Consider the following 19,747-nt stretch of genomic DNA (forward strand, 5'->3'; position numbering starts at 1 on the left):
GGCATCAAGGGATCACAAATTTAGCATTGGAGGGCAGTGTGGAGGGTAAAAATCGTAGAGGGAGACCAAGAGATCAATACACTAAGCAGATTCAGAAGGATGTAGGTTGCAGTAGGTACTGGGAGATGAAGAGGCTTGCACAGGATAGAGTAGCATGGAAAGCTGCATCAATCCAGTCTCAGGACTGAAGACCACAACAACAAACAACATAAGAGAGGGAGCATCACCAGCTCACGACAGCCAGTTTTAGCCCCCAATGATGACAATGGAGGTAGTCATTGAAAGCTTTGAATTTTATCTGAATTTGACACAGAAAGTAAACCGAAAATTTTTTACACGAGGACTCTGTCGCAAAAAATTTTGTAACCAGATAATTTAGTTGATGGTAGGCCCTCCCTTACTTTGTAGTAGGGCAGTATTTATACCTGTCACCTCTCTCGGCCAGCAGTGCAGAAGCTGTCTGTTTATTTGCAGGAAGAAGTGCTCGGAGTAGCTTCTGACGGTGACGAGGATGACGACGATGATGACGACGACGAGGGTGACGACATGGCCAGTGACCTGGACGGTGAGCGGGACGACGACTTGCCGGACGCGAAGGCCTGGGGTCGCAAAAGGAAGAATTTCTACAATGCGGACTATGTGGACGATGACTACGGAGGTGAGTTCTCTTCTGGGCAGGCTTGCATTTGTCAAGTTCACCAGCAGGTACTGTATTGAGAGGCACGCCAGGTTTGGAATTGTTTTCAACACATTAAATTTGAGTTTGAAGGATGAAAACTGCCAGTTATTTTGTTTTCCTTCTGTGTGTTACACTTTCCTTTAATATTCTTTTTTTTTAAAAAAAAAAAAAAAAAAAAAACCTGCTGAAAAAGGAAATCGTAACATGTGAAGCACCAGTCTTATATTTCAGGAGCGTTTTTTCAAAACACGATAATCACAAAAATGTGAATTTTTGATGAAATGAATTTTTTTAAATATCTTACTCCAATACTAATTATGTAAATGGAATAATTTAACATTTATGCAGCTTTTTTAATGTGTGTTTGACTTTTTTACAGTTTTCATTGTTTATTTCAGAATAGAGGGACAAAGTTTCCAAGATTTTTTTTCCTTTTTCTTTTCTTTTCTTTTCAAAGATGGATAAATGCAAAGACAGAAGTTAAAAGTTTTGTTAACGTGCCCATTCAAATTAATTTTTTCCATTTCTTTTTTACCTTTAACATTAATTTCAAAGAATGCTTCTTTATTGTTTATTGTGTGTAGAAATACAATAATGTACTGCTATATAACACTTCAGTTTCAAACTTTTCCATAATCGTTTCGTAATCATAAATGCAAAATAGCAACAGATGACATTCAGATACAGCTCAGAATACTGGCTATAACAATACAAAACTGTAATTCTATTGATCACTCTGAACAATGTCCTTATAAAACTCATCTGCTCCTTCTAGTATTTTAAAATACTTCATTACCTATTATGGAAAATCCAGGATGGAATGTAACAATACGAAAGAAGGAAAGTTGCTATTCACCATATAGTGGAGATGCTGAGTCGCGATAGGTACTAACGTCGCTCAGCATCTCCGCTATATGGTGAGTAACAACTTTCCTTCTTTGGTATCAGTACTTGATAAGTTTTAAGACATACTTTTTCTTTTCCGTACTGGCCATGTTGTTGTTCTCCAACATCTGTGCTTTCATCACTTCTTGACTGCAGTTTCTGGATCTCTGCAGCTCGCCCTGCACAGGACATGCGTTATAAGTGTTCAATATTGACCACAGTAACTTCTTCTTAACCTTTTCATAAGCTGAGTAGTTATGTTGAAAGGCATCTTAGATCATAGGGCTTTCAGTGCACTGGGCTTGAGATCCTTTGCAACTCAATCTGTATTTAGTATCTTGACAATGCCATATTGATCCAGTACTTTATATTATGCAGTCAGTAAAAGAATATCTTCCTTTTTCCACTAGCCTTTATGCACTCTACTACTTTGTCAGCTTATTAAATTTTCTGCTTTCTTCCCTGAAGGCCATTACTGTGCACATCGTTATTGTATTTTGATTTTGACTGGTACAAGAGTCGGAAAATAATGAATTTCATTTGGACTGTTTTCTGGCTGGACGCCTCTAGGTTTCTGAGAAAATACGGTAGAACAGCGGATACTAGGTTGCATTCTATTGGTCTTTCTGTTTCAAGCCAAGTGTAAGAAGTGGTCCTTTCCTTTGTGTGTGCACAGGAATGAATCATAATAAATGAACTGTAAGCCAAATCAGTCTTGAATAGAATACTTCACCTAAGCAGAGGTATTGACTGATTCTGTTGTACATCAGTATATTTCTTAACCACATTTGCATTGTGCTCCTTCATTATCTGTAGAAAATCTTTGCACAAACTTTGTGAAACCTGTAGTTTATTATTCATTGATTCTTGTTCACCATATCTGTTCCTTTCGAGCGTCCGTCTTTGGACAGGCCTGATGTTGCTTGGTACTGTTGAGCCATCTTTTTTCATTATGCTTTATTGAAAAACACAATCATCCTTTTTGCTTCTTTCTTGATGTTCCTTTTCCCTGACAAAGCTGGCTTGAAGTGAGCAATAATCAGAAGTTAATGGTGCTATGTAAACCACTAATTTATTTCTGTTCTTGGTTCTGGTGGCAAATGTTTGCCTATATTTTTTTTTCTTTTTTCATTCTTTACTGAAAACACTCTCACATTATCACCGACAATGATATCCTTCATTTTTATTCTCCCTTCAGATCTCTCAGAAGCAAAGCACAGCTTGCCTTTATTCATTTTCACTGTAACTGGCTGAGAGCAAATATTGAGTTTTGCAAAAACCTGTAGTTTTCAATACAGTATAACAACAGCAAATATCAACTGTATTTACATCTACATCTACACTCTGAAAAACACTGTGAACTGCATGGCAGATGGTAGATTCCAGTGTACCAGTTATTAGGGTTTCTTCCTGTTCCATTCACTTGTTTGAATGCCTCTACGAGTGCAGTAATTATTCTAATCTTATCCTCACAATCCCTATGTGAGTGACATTTTTCAGTATCTCTGTTATGCTCTCCCTAGGATAAGACCAATCTGTGACCATTCGTCCTGCCCTTATCTGAATACGTTCAATACCCACTATTTGTCTACTCACCCTCACTTTCTGCTGTCACCAGGGCAGACATTTTGCAACCTGTTGCTCAACTTCCTCATGGCTTCTGCTGTTCAGTGACTTCAGTGCCACCGTCCCCTTTGGGGCTCTCCACACTCCTGTCCGAGAGGCTCTCTCCGAGTAAACGTCTTCAGCCAGGTCGATCTAATCTGTCTGAGCACGGGTACACCCACATTTATTCCCAATTCGACACACTTCTTTTCCCACTCGGGCCTTTCGATCTGTCCCGCTCGGCTTACTCGATGTTTCGAGCGGTCTGTTCTCTCCGACACACACTCGAGTGAGCATTTGCCCCATGTCATTTGTTTTCTAATGCCCATCCCATCTGCGCATCCAACCAACTGGTAGCTTTCCAAAGCTGACTGGCAACTCTACTCCTCACCGGCCACTTTCGACGAATACCATTTCCACTGCACTGAGACCAGGTAGAATACCTTACAGACGCTATCCTTCCTTCTGCGGAATGTTCCCTATCTGCCGTGATGTGTCCCCATTTCCCGGTGGAACGAGGCGTGCCGTGATGCACTCCGCACGTGGCGACAATCTCTTCACATTTTTAAACACTGTTACACGATGGTGAACTGTATTCATTATAAACAGCTGCTGTGCAGGGCTGCTATGTTTTCGAGGATAGCGGAAACGCTAGTTGGCTTTCTTTTCAAAGCCCTTTTAACAGTTTTTCTCCATCTTCTGTTGTTTGGCAAAATCTGTCGGGTTTCAGGAACCCCAGTTCCCGGTCTGACCGTAGCGAACAACATTATTGTAGACTCCCTCGATATCTCCAACACCTCGGGCTGATATTCTGCAGACATTTCGATTTTCACTCACTGTCATCCTGCCTTCCTCCGAAACAGGTGGCGGAGGCAAAAACAATATTTTTCTCTTCCCAAAGTCGTGACTGTTACAGTACTGCTTGTACTATGAAGGAGCTTAAACGTGCACTTTCTTCATCCTGGTCATCCGCCTCGGGACCAGATGGTGTTTACATTCTGATATTGCAACACCTATTTCCTCAGAGCCTACACTTTCTCCTCTATACGTATAACTGCATTTTGACAGATGACACATTTCCCAGTCGCTGGTCTGAGGCCATTGTCATTCCTGTAACTAAGACTGGTAAGGACAAACACCTTCCTTCCAGCTACCGCCCAGTGTCCCTCACCAGTAACGTCTGCAAGGTGACGGAAGGTACGATTAATGATCGGCTAGTGTCGTGGCCGGAGTCTCGGAATCTCCTCAGTAATGTCCACTGTGGATTCCTTAGGCACTGCTCTGCAGTTGATCATCTCGTCACCTTGTCCACTCTTATTATGAACGTTCCTTGTGTAAGTGCCAAACTGTGAACACGTTTTTTTTTATTTGGAGAAGACATATGGCACCTGCTGGAGGAGAGGCGTCCACCGTATTATGTACGAATGGGGCTTCTGGGGTTGCCTGCTCCTTTTTATCTGGGAATTTGTAAGGTACATATGTGCTCAGCTCTGTCAGACACATTTATGCAAGAGGAGGTGGTGCCTGGGGGTTCTGTGCTCAGTGTCATCTTATTTACCACAGCCCTTGACCCTATTACAGATTGTCTCCTACCCAGTATCTCAGGCTCTCTTTTCGTCGATGACTCTGCTATCTATTTCAGCTCTCAGTGAGCCTTCCTACTCGAGCGACGCCTTCAGTGATGTCTCGATTGTCTCTACTCGTGGAGCATCGACAGTGGCTTATACTTTTCTGCTGACGAGACTGCCTTAATGAACTTCTGGTAGCGGTGGGAGTTTCTTCCCCTGGCCCTTCCTCTTGGCTCATTCCTCCTTCCTTTCATTGATGCACTGAAATTCTTGGGACTCATGTTTGATAGGAAACTCTGTTGGTCTTCCCACATCTCTTACTTGTCAGCCCGTTGTACTCACTTCCTCAATGTTCTACGTTTTTTTGTTTTTTTTTTTTGTTTTTTTATTTTTTATTTTTTTAAAAATGCGGTACAGCTCCCAACATGAGTAACGTAGAAGTAAATATCCTCGGAGTAGTGAAGCAACTTAAATCACTTAATAAAAGCGAGTTTTCTGGTCCAGACTGTATACCAATTAGGTTCCTTTTGGAGTATGCTGATGCACTGGCTCCATACTTAACAATCATATACAACCGTTCACTCGACGAAAGATCCGTACCCAGGGACTGGAAAGTTGCACAGGTCACACCAATATTCAAGAAAGGTAGTACTAGTAATCCATCAAATTACAGCCCCATATCGTTAACGTCAATATGCAGCAGGATTTTGAAACATATATTGTGTTCGAACATTATGAATTATCTCGAAGAAAATGGTCTATTGACACACAGTCAACATGGGTTTAGAAAACATCGTTCCTGTGAAACACAACTAGCTCTTTATTCACATTAAGTGATGAGTGCTATTGGCAAGGGATTTCAGATCGATTCCGTATTTCTGGATTTCCAGAACGCTATACCACACAATCGGCTCGTTGTGAAATTGCGTGCTTATGGAATATCGTCTCAGTTACATGACTGGATTTGTGATTTCCTTTCAGAGAGGTCACAGTTCGTAGTAATTGACGGAAAGCCATCGAGTAAAACAGAAGTGATTTCTGGCGTTCCCCAAGGTAGTGTCATAGACCCTTTGCTATTCCGTATCTATATAAATGATTTTGGAGACAATCTGAGCAGCCATCTTAGGTTGTTTGCAGATGATGCTGTCATTTATCGACTAAAAAAGTCATCAGAAGATCAAAAGAAACTGCAAAATGATTTAGAAGAAATATCGGAATAGTGCGAAAAGTGGCAGTTGACCCTAAATAACGAAAAGTGTGAGGTCATCCACTTGAGTGCTAAAAGGAACTTCGGTTACACAACAAATCAGTCTGATATAAAAGCTGTAAATTCAACTAAATATGTAATTATTACAATTACAAACAACTTAAATTGGAAGGAACACATAGAAAATGTTATGGTGAAGGCTAACCAAAGAGTGCATTTTATTGGCAGTACACTTAGAAATTGTAACAGACCTACTAAGGAGACTCCCTACACTACGCTTGTCCGTCCTCTTTTAGAATACTGCTGCACGGTGTGGGGTCCTTACCAGGTAGGACTGATGGAGTACATCGAAAAAGTTCAAAGAAAGACAGCACGTTTTGTATTATCGCGAAATATGGGAGAGAGTGTCACAGAAATGATACAGGATTTGGGCTGGACATCATTAAAACAAAGGCGTTTTTTATTGTGACGGAATCTTCTCACGAAATTCCAATCACCAACTTTCTCCTCCGAATGTGAAACTATTTTGTTGGCACTGACCTACATAGGGAAGAATGATCACCAAGATAAAATAAGGGAAATCAGATCTCATACAGAAAGGTACAGGCGTTCATTCTTTCTGTGCGCTATACGAGATTGGGGTAATAGAGATTTGTGAAGGTGGTTCGATGAACCCTCTGCCAGGCACTTAAATGTGATTTGCAGAGTATCCATGTAGATGTAGATGTAGATGTAGGCCTCACGGGGAGCGGATCGGACAATCCTCCTCCGTTTATACTGGTCCCTTGTCCGTTCAAAACTGTATTGTGGATGTATCGCATATTTATCCGCACATCCGTCTATCTTACGTAATCTTAAAACTGTCCACCATTGTGGGATACGTTTAGCCATTGGTGCCTTCTGTACTAGTCCCGTTGAGAGCATTTGTGCTGAAGCTGCTGACTTGCCGTTGTTCTACTGACAGGATGACCTCCTCAGTCGTCACGCAGGCAGTCTGTCATCTGTGCCTGGTCACCCATACTGTGCTGCCTTTTTTTGACGATTCTCTCGACAGCCGGTACGGACTGCGCCCGTCTTCTCTGTTGCCTCCTCGAGTTTGCTGCTTCGACAGCTTTGCTTTACGCTCTCTGCCACATTCCTCGTGAGCACGAGCTCTCCACTGCTCTAGCTTTGTGCCGAGGTACCCATTAGTTTCAAACTCCATTCACTTCCTACTGTAATGGATCTGGGAGATGTGTTATTTTCTACCGGATTTGTCGAAACCAAATCTAATGAGGGAGGTTGTAAATGTTTTCTTATATTTTTGTCAGAATATTTTTTGTGAATTGTAATTTGCCTTATTGTATGCTAATTTGCTTATATGTTTGAGAGTGACAGCATATTGATTAATATTAGTAGACTGGTTACAAGTGGAAGCTTGTGTGTTTTGTGAAATGTCTTTGACGCTAGAGTCGTCTTTGACCGTGGTCAGTAGGCAGTGAACACTCGGTGTGTGACGGTGGAACAATGTACAGGTCCCCGTTATAATAATTTGCAAGTGACCAGCAAAAATGAGTTATTCTACTACTTTTTTATATAAACATCAAGAAGGAAGCACATTCAGAAAAATGGTATTTGAAGCACCAAAAATGAGGCAAATGCATTGAACCGGGACATTTCTGCAGCCGACGAAACAGTATTATGGAATCATACTTTCACTAGACGACTGAAGCCAACACAAAAAAGTCAAATATCATCTTATAAACATCCACGGAAAAGTGAGTACTGTCACAAAATATGCTAAATTCAAGTATATAAAAATAGTGAGCATATTTCACTACGGACATTACTCTGAGCCGGTGCATCGCAGTGAGTTTCTCACACTTTGCACGTGGCTCGCAGACAGTGTCTCCGTCTACACCGACAGTTCCGAGACAGACCGTGGTGTCAGCTGTGCCTTCGTACTCGGTGACGATCCTTTTCGATATCGATTTCTCGACCGGTGCTCGAATTTTTACCACGGAGCTCTACCCCCTTTATCGGGCCACCCAGTACATCCGGCGACACGAGCTTCCAAACTGTGCCATCTGGTCAGATTCTCTCAGTGCTTTTCAGAGCCTTCACATGATGTACTCAGTCCACCTTTTAGTACGACGGATCTGAGACTGCCTCCACTTTATTACTGTGGAGAGAGCTAATGTGGCATTTCCGTGTGGGTTCCCGGTCACGTCAGCATGACAGGGGACGAGACTGTCGATGCTCCTGCAAACGCTGCAGCTCTCCTCACTCGGCCTGCCAGTCATTCTGTTCCCTCGGATGTTCTCCACGTTGCTACCTGTCAGCATGTAGTATCACGTTGGAGTGCACAGTGGTCTTCTCTCCAGGGGAGCAAACTCTGGGACATTAAATCTCTCACAATAACACGATCGACTTCCTCTCGAACCTCACATCTGGGGGAGGTCATTTTAGCACGGTGGCATATAGAACCCTGTCGTTTTAGTCACGGCCGTTTATTGAGTGGCGTCCCAGCCCCACTCTGTGCCTGCTGCACTCAGCCCTTGATGGTGTGCCACTTTCTGATCCGGTGCCCATTTTTTAACTGTTTACGCTTACATCTACAGTTGCCTTCTGCTGTGTCAGGTAGTGGATGACACTCATTCTGTCAATCACATCTTACTTTTTATTCACCGCAGCGACACAGTGAAGCAAATTTGGTCCCTTCTGCCGTCTCAACAATGTTTTGCGGAATTTTTCCTACGGACATACTTGTCCTTAGCTGCTGCTGTTTCAAAGTTACTTTTGCCTTTTTCACCTCAGGTTTTTATTCGGCACTTATTTTTTCTTACGTTATGATGCAGGCAGTTACGGCCTTAGCAATTGTGGTCCCTAAAGCACCAACTGACCGAAACCCCTGTTAGTCCTATGTGGAACGGGTCCCACACACTTCAGCAGTATTCTAGAACCGGTTGCACAAGTGATTATAAGTAAGCTTCTTTGTAGACTGGTCACACCTCCCCAGTATTCTACCAGGAACCGGAGTCCACCACATGCTTTACCCACTGCTGAGCCTGTGTGATCATTCCACTTCATATCCCTACGAAGTGTTACACCCACGTATTAGTATGAGTTGGTGACTCCAACAGTGAGTCACTGATACAGTGATACAGTAGTCATACGATACTACATTTTTTCATTTTGTGAGCCGGCCGGAGTGGCCGAGCGGTTATAGGCGCTACAGTCTGGAACTGCGCAACCGCTACGGTCGCAGGTTCGAATCCTGCCTCGGGCATGGATGTGTGTGATGTCCTTAGGTTGGTTAGGTTTAAATAGTTCTAAGTTCTAGGGGACTGATGACCTCAGCAGTTAAGTCCCATAGTGCTCAGAGCCATTTTCATTTTGTGAAAAGGTCAGTTTCACATTTCTGAGTATTTAAAGCAAGTTGCCAGTCTTTGCACCACTTTGAAATCTTACCAAGATCTGATTGAATATTTATGCAGCTACTTTCCAGCAGTACTTCATTATGGATTACTGCATTGTCTGCAGAAAGTCTGAGGTTATTATGAATGTTGTCTGCTCGGGTCGTCGAGCAGATGCGCAAAACTATAGACCTATCTCTCTGACGTCGATCTGTTGTAGAATTTTAGAACATGTCTTTTGCTTGAGTATCATGTTGTTTTTGGAAACTCAGAATCTACTATGTAGGAATCAACATGGATTCCGGAAACAGCGATCGTGTGAAACCCAACTCGCTTTATTTGTTCATGAGACCCAGAAAATATTAGATACAGGCTCCCAGGTAGATGCCATTTTCCTTGACTTCCGGAAGGCGTTCGATACAGTTCCGCACTGTCGCCTGATAAACAAAGTAAGAGCCTACGGAATATCAGACCAGCTGTGTGGCTGGATTGAAGAGTTTTTAGCAAACAGAACACAGCATGTTGTTCTCAATGGAGAGACATCTACAGACATTAAAGTAACCTCTGGCGTGCCACAGGGGAGTGTTATGGGACCATTGCTTTTCACAATATATATAAATGACCTAGTAGATAGTGCCGGAAGTTCCATGCGGCTTTTCGCGGATGATGCTGTAGTACACAGAGAAGTTGCAGCATTAGAAAATTGTAGCAAAATGCAGGAAGATCTGCAGCGGATAGGCACTTGGTGCAGGGAGTGGCAACTGACCCTTAACATAGACAAATGTAATGTATTGCGAATACATAGAAAGAAGGATCCTTTATTGTATGATTATATGATAGCGGAACAAACACTGGTAGCAGTTACTTCTGTAAAATATCTGGGAGTATGCGTGCGGAACGATTTGAAGTGGAATGATCATATAAAATTAATTGTTGGTAAGGCGGGTACCAGGTTGAGATTCATTGGGAGAGTCCTTAGAAAATGTAGTCCATCAACAAAGGAGGTGGCTTACAAAACACTCGTTCGACCTATACTTGAGTATTGCTCATCAGTGTGGGATCCGTACCAGATCGGGTTGACGGAGGAGATAGAGAAGATCCAAAGAAGAGCGGCGCGTTTCGTCACAGGGTTATTTGGTAACCGTGATAGCGTTACGGAGATGTTTAACAAACTCAAGTGGCAGACCCTGCAAGAGAGGTGCTCTGCACCGCGGTGTAGCTTGCTCGCCAGGTTTCGAGAGGGTGCGTTTCTGGATGAGGTATTGAATATATTGCTTCCCCCTACTTATACCTCCCGAGGAGATCACGAATGTAAAATTAGAGAGATTAGAGCGCGCACAGAGGCTTTCAGACAGTCGTTCTTCCCGCGAACCATACGCGACTGGAACAGGAAAGGGAGATAATGACAGTGGCACGTAAAGTGCCCTCCGCCACACACCGTTGGGTGGCTTGCGGAGTATAAATGTAGATGTAGATGTAGAATATACAACATGAACAGCAATGGTCGCAACATATTTCCCTTGGTCACACCCAAAGTCACTTCTACATATGACAATGTCTCTCCATCCGAGATACCGTGCTGTGTCCTCCATACCAAAAACTCCTCAATCCAGTCACAAATTTAACTTGATACCCCCTACGATCATACTTTTGACAATAAGCATAGGTATGGCACTGAGTAAAATGCTTTTCAGAAATCGAGAAATACTGCATCTACCTGAGTGCCTTGACGCAAAGCTTTCAGTATGTTGAGAGAAAAGTGCGAGCAGGTTTCCACGTGATTGATGTTTCCTGCATTAGTGCCGGTTGGCATTGAGGAAGTCATTCTGTTTAAGATATCTCATTATGTTGGAGGTCAGATTATGTTCTAAGATTCTACAACAAATCAGTGTCGAGTATATTGGATGGTAGTTTTGTGGATCACTTCTACTACCTGTCTTGTAGACGGGTATGACCTGTGCTTTTTCCAAGAACTCGACACAGTTTTACTTTGAGGGATCTACAACAGATTATGGTTAGAAGAAGGGCTAACTCCACCACAAATTCAGTATAGAATCATCAATCATGTCAAGTATATTGGATGGTAGTTTTGTGGATCACTTCTACTACCTGTCTTGTAGACGGGTATGACCTGTGCTTTTTCCAAGAACTCGACACAGTTTTACTTTGAGGGATCTACAACAGATTATGGTTAGAAGAAGGGCTAACTCCACCACAAATTCAGTATAGAATCTGATAGGGATTCAATTGAGTCCTGGAGTTTTGTTCAGTTTTAACGAGTTCAGTTATTTCTCAACACCACTGACACAAATGTTTATATCATTCATTTTTTCATTGGTGCGAGGATTAAATTGGGGAAATTCTTCTGGGTTTTCCTTTGTAAAGGAACATTTGAAAAAGGAGTTAAGCATTTCACCATTTGCCTTGCTACCCTCAATTTCAGTTCCTGTCTTATTAGCTAGGGACTGGAAACTAATTCTGGTGCCACTAGCAAAGTAAGACCAGAATTTCTTTGGGTTCTGTGAAAGATCACTTGACAATATTCTGCTACAGAAGTCATTGAAGGCACCACGGTTTGCTCTCTTGACAGCCAAACACATTTCATTCAGCATCTCTCTATCTCTAGGCCTCCGCTTTGTTTTACACATATTATGTAGCAATCTCTGTTTCTTTAGAAATTTCATACAGTGACTGTTTACCATGGAGGTTCTCTCCCGTTATGAACTGTTCTAGTGGGTACATATCTATACAGTGCATTGCCAACTACTTTTTGAAACCTGATCCGTAGTTCCTCCACGTGCTCCTGCCCTCTGATGAATGTTTCAAGTTCCTCATTGAGATATGACACTACTGATTTTTTATCTAGTTTACTGATCATATATATCTTTCTGCTCGTTTTATTTGTCCCTTGTACTTTGGTAAACATTATTAGCACAACCACGTCATGGTCACTGATACTAGTTTCAGTGTGTACATTCTCAAAGAGGTCATGTCTATTTTTTGCCATTAGATCCAATATATTTCAATCATGAGGGGAGTTCCTAACTGTCTGTTCTAGGTAGTTTTCAGATAAGGCATTTAGTAATATTTCACAGGATGTCTTACCACGCCCACCACCACCAATACTGTAATTTTCCCAATTAGTTGTTGGATGATTAAAGTCTCCACTGATAATAACAATATGATTGAAGAACTTATGTACAAGTGAACTGAAGTTTTCTATAAAGTTTTCGATTACGTCAGGAGAAGACTCTGGTGGGCGATAGAAAGATCCAGTTACCATTTTATGCCCACCCGTTATACTGAGCCTTGCCAAAAGAATCTCACATGCAACTTCAATTTCTGTGGGTTAGTTACCATATTTTGCAACTGTAAAGGAAGTCTTATTAAGACCAAACTCACTATGCCTTATTCTAAAGCATCTTCAGTGGTCAATGTAACAATGTGATTTTTTTTCCTCTTACAATTTTGTTTGTTACAGTATTATGAAAAGGAAAGTTGTTACTCACCATATAGCGGAGATGCTGAGTAGCAGATAGGAACAAGAAAAAGACTGTCACAACTAAAGCTTTCGGCCATTCGGCCATTAAGGCCTTCATCAGCAATTGATGACAAACACACACACACAAACACACACACACACACACAACACACACACACACACACACACACACAATCACACAAACGATTGCAGTCTCAGGCAACTCAAACCACACTGCGAGCAGCAGCACCAGTGCATGAAGGGAGTGGCAACTGAGTGGGGGGTAAGGATGAGGCTGGAGGAGGGAGGGGGAGGGATAGTATGGTGGGGGTGGCGGAGAGTGAAGTGCTGCAGGTTAGACGAGGGCAGGGGTAGGTGGGGGGGGGGGGAGCGGAGGGGAGGGGGGAAGTAGCGGAAAAGGAGAGAAATGAAAAGACTGAGTGTGATGGTGGAATGATGTCTATGTAGTGCTGGAATGGGAAAGGAAGGGGCCGGATGGGTGACGACAGTGACTTAACGAAGGTTGAGAGCAGTGGGTCAAGGGAACATAGGATATATTTTAGGGAGAGATTCCAGCTGCGCAATTCAGAAAAGCTGGTGTTGGTGCAATATGGATCCTTCCCACCAACACCAGCTTTTCTGAATTGCGCAGCTGGAAACTCTCCCTAAAATGTATCCTACCTTCCCGTAACCCCCTGGTCTCAACCTTCATTAGTCACTGTCCTCACCCGTCCAGCCCCTTCCTTGTTCCCATTCCAGTACTACACAGATGTCATTCCACCATCACACTCGGTCTTTTCACTTCTCTCCTTTCCTGCTACCTCTGTCCCTTCCCCATCTCTCCCCTGCCCCCATCTACATCTACATACATACTCCGCAATCCAGCGTACGGTGTGTGGTGGAGGGTACCTCGTACCACAACTAGCATCTTCTCTCCCTGTTCCACTCCCAAACAGAACGAGGGAAAAATGACTGCCTATATGCCTCTCTACGAGCCCTAATCTCTCTTATCTTATCTTTGTGTTCTTTCCGCGAAATGTAAGATGGCGGCAGTAAAATTGTACTGCAGTCAGCCTCAAATGCTGGTTCTCTAAATTTCCTCAGTAGCGATTCACAAAAAGAATGCCTCCTTTCCTCTAGAGACTCCCACCAGAGTTCCTGAAGCATTTCCGTAACACTTGTGTGATGATCAAACCTACCAGTAACAAATCTAGCAGCCCACCTCTGAATTGCTTCTATGTCCTCCCTCAATCCAGCCTGATAGGGATCCCAAATGCTCGAGCAGTACTCTAGAATAGGCCATATTCGTGTTTTATACAGATGAACCACATCTTCCCAAAATTCTACCAGTGAACCGAAGATGACTATCCGCCTTCCCCACAACTGCCATTACATGCCTGTCCCACTTCATATTGCTCTGCAATGTTACGCCCAAATATTTAATCGACGTGACTGTGTCGAGCGCTACACTACTAATGGAGTATTCAGACATTATGGGATTCTTTTTACTATTCATCTGCACTAATTTACATTTACCTATATTTAGAGTTAGCTACCATTCTTTATACCAATCACAAATCCTGTCCAAGTCATCTCGTATCCTCCTACAGTCACTCAACGACGACACCTTCCTGCACACCGCAGCATGATCAGCAAACAGCCGCACATTGCTATCCACCCTATCCAAAAGATCATTTATGTAGATAGAAAACAACAGCGGACGTACCACACTTCCCTGGGGCACTCCAGATGATACCCTCACCTCTGACGAACACTCACCATCGAGGAGAACGTACTGGGTTCTATTACTTAAGAAGTCTTTGAGCCACTCAAATACTTGGGAACCAATCCCACATGCTCGTACCTTAGTTAGGAGTCCGCAGTGGGGCACCGAGTCAAACGCTTTCCGGAAGTCGAGGAATATGGCATCCATCTGATACCCTTCATCCACGGTTTGCAAGATATCATGTGAAAAAAGGGCGAGGTTCGTTTCGCAGGAGCGATGCTTTCTAAAGCCTTGCTGATGCATGGACAGCAACTTCTCTGTCTCAAGGAAATTCATTATATTTGAACTGAGAATATGTTCGAGAATCCTGCAACAAACAGATGTTAAGGATATTGGTCTGTACTTTTGAGGATCCATCCTTCTACCCTTCTTATATACATGTGTCACCTGCACTTTTTTCCAGCCGCTCGGCACTTTACATCAGGCAAGAGATTCACAATAAATACAAGCTAAGTAAGGAGCCAAAGCAGTAGAGTACTCTCTGTAAAACTGAGTTGGAATCCCATGAGGACCTGGCGATTTATTTATTTTCAACCCATTCAGCTGCTTTACAACCCCAGGGATGTCTATCACTATGTCCTCCATACAGGAATCTGTACGGGACTCAAACGGGGGTATGTTTGTACGATCCTCCTGCGTGAAAGATTTCTCAAATGCTAAATTTAAAATTTCAGCTTTCGTTTTGTTGTCTTCCATTGCCAGGCCAGACTGATCAGTGAGTGACCGGATGGAAGCCTTCGACCCGCTTACTGATTTTACGTAAGACCAGAATTTCCTTGGGTTTTCAGCAAGATCTTTTGCTAAGGTATGACGGTGGTAGTGGTCGAATGCTTTACGCATCACTCTTTTTACAGCAGCACGAGTCCCTACTAACTTTTGCCTGTCCTCATTCTCCAGATCTTTCTTGTACCGTGAGTGAAACTGTCTTTGCTCCCTGAGCATTCCCTGAATTGCGCTGTTAAACCACGGTGGGTCTAGCCTGCAGCACATCACCCCCACCATACTATCCCTCCCACTCCCCGCCCCCAGCCTCCTCCTTACCCCCACACAGTCGCCACTCCCATCATGCACTGGTGCTGCTGCTCGCAGTGTGGTTTCAGTTGCCTGAGGCTGCAGTGGTGTGTGTGTGTGTGTGTGTGTGTGTGTGTGTGTGTGTGTGTGTGTGTGTGTGTGTCATCAGTTGTTGACAAAGGCCTTAATGGCTGAAAGCTGTAGTTCTGACAGTCTTTTTGTTGTGCCTGTCTGCGACTCAGCATCTTCACTATATGGTGAGTAGCAACTTTCCTTTTCATAATACTGTTACATTCCATCCTGGATTTTCCATTGTTTAATTTTGTGTGTTGGGTTCATGAATAGTTCGCATGCTTTAATTACTACTATAAACAGTGTTATTTATTGTTGTTGCTTATGGTTTTTTTATTATTTACTCCATTCTTCCTCTTCTTCGACCTATATGTGTTGTATTTTAGCACACAAGTACTGCACTAAATATATTTGTGTGTTTGTGTTGCTTTATTGATGCAACACTGCATATGGAGGACATGAAATAATTAGATTTACAAATCAGTAGCACAAGCAGTTCTCAGGTATCAGGTATGCTGAAATACCCATATTAGTGTGTGGTGTAGCCTCCACAGGCGGCAATCCAGGCACTGACTGTGGCCTTCAGTGTATTGTACAGGTGGCAATACTGTCCTGGGATGCATTATGCACACTTGCTCTACCTTTTCATGTAGTTCTGTAAGAGTTGTTAGTTGACGAGTTGCACGAGTCCCTTCTTGTCCAATCGTATCCCACACGTGCTCGATTGGAGACAAGTCAGGAGTAAGTGCTGGCCAAGTAAGTTGCTGCACATTTTGCAGAGCACATCGAGTTTTTTTACAGGCAATGTGTGGGTGAGCATTATCCTGTTGCAAGAACAGCAAGAGAACAAATCTAACAATATTCTGCACATACCGTGTGCTTGTTAGCAATCTGCTCAAATACTCCAAAGGTGACCGCGAGTTGTAGCTTATCTCGACCCGGACTGTAAGACCTGGGGTGTGTCCACTGTGTGTCGGACGAATCCACTCTACGAGACAGTGCTCACCAGGTATATGTCGTACGTGCAAATGACTGTCACTCGTTTGCCGGAAGAGTCTGCTTTCGTCGCTGAAGACCACGGTGTGCCATTCTGTCTTCCAGATGACCCTCTGACGGCACCAGTTCAGCCTTGCACGCCAGTGCTTTGCCGTGAGTGGAAGACAGGCTGGAGATGTGCGTGCCCGTAGTCCCACTGGTAGTAACCGATTCACTACACTTCGTGTCGACACGTCTGGGCTCGGATGCTTCTTATCTCTGTTGTCGTAGCAGTACGATCTGCCACTGCTGCCCGTACGATATGACGAACCTGTCGGGTGTCTGTTCTGTGTGGACGTCCAGAACCTCTTCTACGGATGTGAGAATGTACAAGTGACCACCGATATCACCATAATTGCACAACAGACACTGCACATCCAACTTGTGTGACGGTTCTCCGAAAGGGCCATCCTGTCACTCGGAAGGCCGTACTTTGACCCCTTTCAGACTTACTCAGTTGGCTGTAAGAAGCACGAGTGCATCTCTGTGGCACGGTTGCCTGCTTGCTTCACACATTGCACCACACCAAGCTTTCTACCTGTGAGCATTCCCTGTTAAAGGGTAGATACCCGCCACTAAGCTATCTGATGATGGACAACAGTGAAACTATTATCAGTACACCTACTGTTCCCTCGGTGGCATCCATATCTCTCTCTCTCTTTCCTTCCCTTCCTCCCCCCCCCCCCCCCCCCTGCCGTCCCAGTAGTGTGCGTAAAATTTCAATGTGTTTCTTCTTTATTATTGCTTTTTGAATTTGAAACTTCTCTTGTAGGTTTAGGGGATGTTTCTTGTTGCTGAATCTGCCTGTTTTCATCTCCTTTTCTACTGTTTTGGGCTGCCGGTTTTCTTGCTGGAGGTGTTCTGCAAATGTTAAATGGCTGGTGCCATATTTACATACAATTTTTTGTCCCTTATAACTTATTTCAAAAGTTCTGCCTGTCTGTCCAAACTATAGAGTATCACAGCTATTACACTGGAGTTGCCAAATGCCATATTTTTGGTACATGTCAGTGTGATCTTTCATTTTTAGATATATCTGTACAGAATTATTGCTTTCGTATTCTATTTCTTATTCCTTGTTTCTTGAGGAAGTTCCCAATTCTGTGTGTCAATTTGTTTGCATGCATGCATGTGTGTGTGTGTGTGTGTGTGTGTGTGTGTGTGTGGGCCCCAGCACGCGTGCGCGCACACACACATGTGCATGTGCACGCGTGTTGTTTTCTGTTTGGTGTTGCGGGTTGCTGGATTTGTATAGTGTTTTGTTCTTTTTTCCATGTCTTTTGGTGTTTTCTTGTTCAGTCTTGTTACTAGGGATTCTTGGTATGTGTTGTTTTTTGCTGTCTGAGTAATTACATCCAGCTCTTTATTATACACTATGTAATCAAAAGTATCTGGACACCTGGCTGAAAATGACTTGCAAGTTCGTGGCGCAATCCATCAGTAATGCTGGAATTCAGTGTGGTGTTGGTCCACTCTTAGCCTTGATCACAGCTTCCACTGTCACAGGCGTACGTTCAATGAAGTGCTGGAAGGTTTCTTGGGGAAAGGCAGCCCATTCTTCACGGAGTACTGCACTGAGGAGAGTTATAGATGTTGGTCGGTGAGGTCTGCTATGAAGTCAGCATTCCAAAACATCCCAAAGGTTTTCATAGGATTCAGGTCAGGATTCTGTGCAGGCCAGTCCATTACAGGGATGTTATTGTCGTGTAACCACTTCAACACAGCCCGTACATTACGAACAGGTGCTCGATCGTGTTGAAAGATGCAATCGCCATCCCCAAATTGCTCTTCAACAGTGGGAAGCGAGAAGATGCTTAAAACATCAATGCTGGCCTGTGCTGTGATAGTGCCACGCAAAACAACAATGCGTGCAAGCCCCCTCCATGAAAAACACGACTCTGAATTTTACTGTTGGCGTTACACATGCTGGCAGGTGACATTCACTGGGCATTCACCACACCCACATCCTGCCACCGGATCGCCACATTGTGTACTGTGATTCATCAGTCCCCACAACATTTTTCCACTGTTCAGTTGTCCAATGTTTACGGTCCTTACACCGAGCGAGGTGTAATTTGGCATTTATGAGTAACTGGAAGTTTGAACCGTGAACCATAAATTGTGAACTGAAATAACCATTTAGTAACATGGAATTACTGAACTGTCAGTTTAATAAGTCATGGCTGCAAAATACTAAAACAGATTCTTTACAGACGAATGGAAAAACTAGTAGAAGGCGACCTCGGGGAAGATCAGTTTGGATACCGTAGAAATATGGGAACACGTGAGGCAATACTGACCATACGACTTATCTTAGAAGCTAGATTAAGGAAAGGCAAACCTACGTTTCTAGCATTTGTAGACTTGGAGAAAGCTTTTGACAATGTTGACTGGAATACTCTCTTTCAAATTCTGAAGGTGGCAGGGGTAAAATACAGGGAGCGAAAGGCTATTTACAATTTGTACAGAAACCAGATGGCAGTTATAAGAGTTGAGGGACATGAAAGGGAAGCAGTGGTTGGGAAGGGAGTGAGACAGGGTTGTAGCCTATCCCCAATGTTGTTCAATCTTTATATTGAGCAAGCAGTAAAGGAAACAAAAGAAAAATTCGGAGTAGGTATTAAAATCCATGGAGAAGAAATAAAAACTTTAAGGTTCGCCGATGACATTGTAATTCTGTCAGAGACAGCAGAGGACTTGGAAGAGCAGTTGAACGGAATGGACAGTGTCTTGAAGGGAGGATATAAGATGAACATGAACAAAAGCAAAATGAGGATAATGGAATGTAGTCTAATTAAGTCGGGCGATGCTGAGGGAATTAGATTAGGAAATGAGACACTTAAAGTAGTAAATGAGTTTTGCTATTTGGGGAGCAAAGTAACTGATGATGGTCAAAGTAGAGAGGATATAAGATGTAGACTGGCAATGTCAAGGAAAGCGTTTCTGAAGAAGAGAAATTTGTTAACATCGTGTATAGATTTAAATGTCAGGAAGTCATTTCTAAAAGTATTTGCATGGAGTGT

At 43.2% G+C, this 19,747-nt stretch overlaps 1 protein-coding gene across 1 annotated transcript in view; it reads left to right on the forward strand.

The window, feature by feature from the left end:
• The window catches only part of LOC126108624 (something about silencing protein 10), a 155,766-nt gene that overhangs the window by 23,628 nt on the left and 112,391 nt on the right, over window positions 1–19,747 (forward strand). Inside the window, exon 3 of the mRNA XM_049913937.1 lies at window positions 475–658. Within this exon, the coding sequence (XP_049769894.1) occupies window positions 475–658 (184 nt within the window). The remainder of the gene's footprint in view (window positions 1–474; window positions 659–19,747) is intronic.

The sequence above is a fragment of the Schistocerca cancellata genome, chromosome 11 (assembly GCF_023864275.1).
Source record: "Schistocerca cancellata isolate TAMUIC-IGC-003103 chromosome 11, iqSchCanc2.1, whole genome shotgun sequence".
Lineage (NCBI taxonomy): Eukaryota > Metazoa > Arthropoda > Insecta > Orthoptera > Acrididae > Schistocerca > Schistocerca cancellata.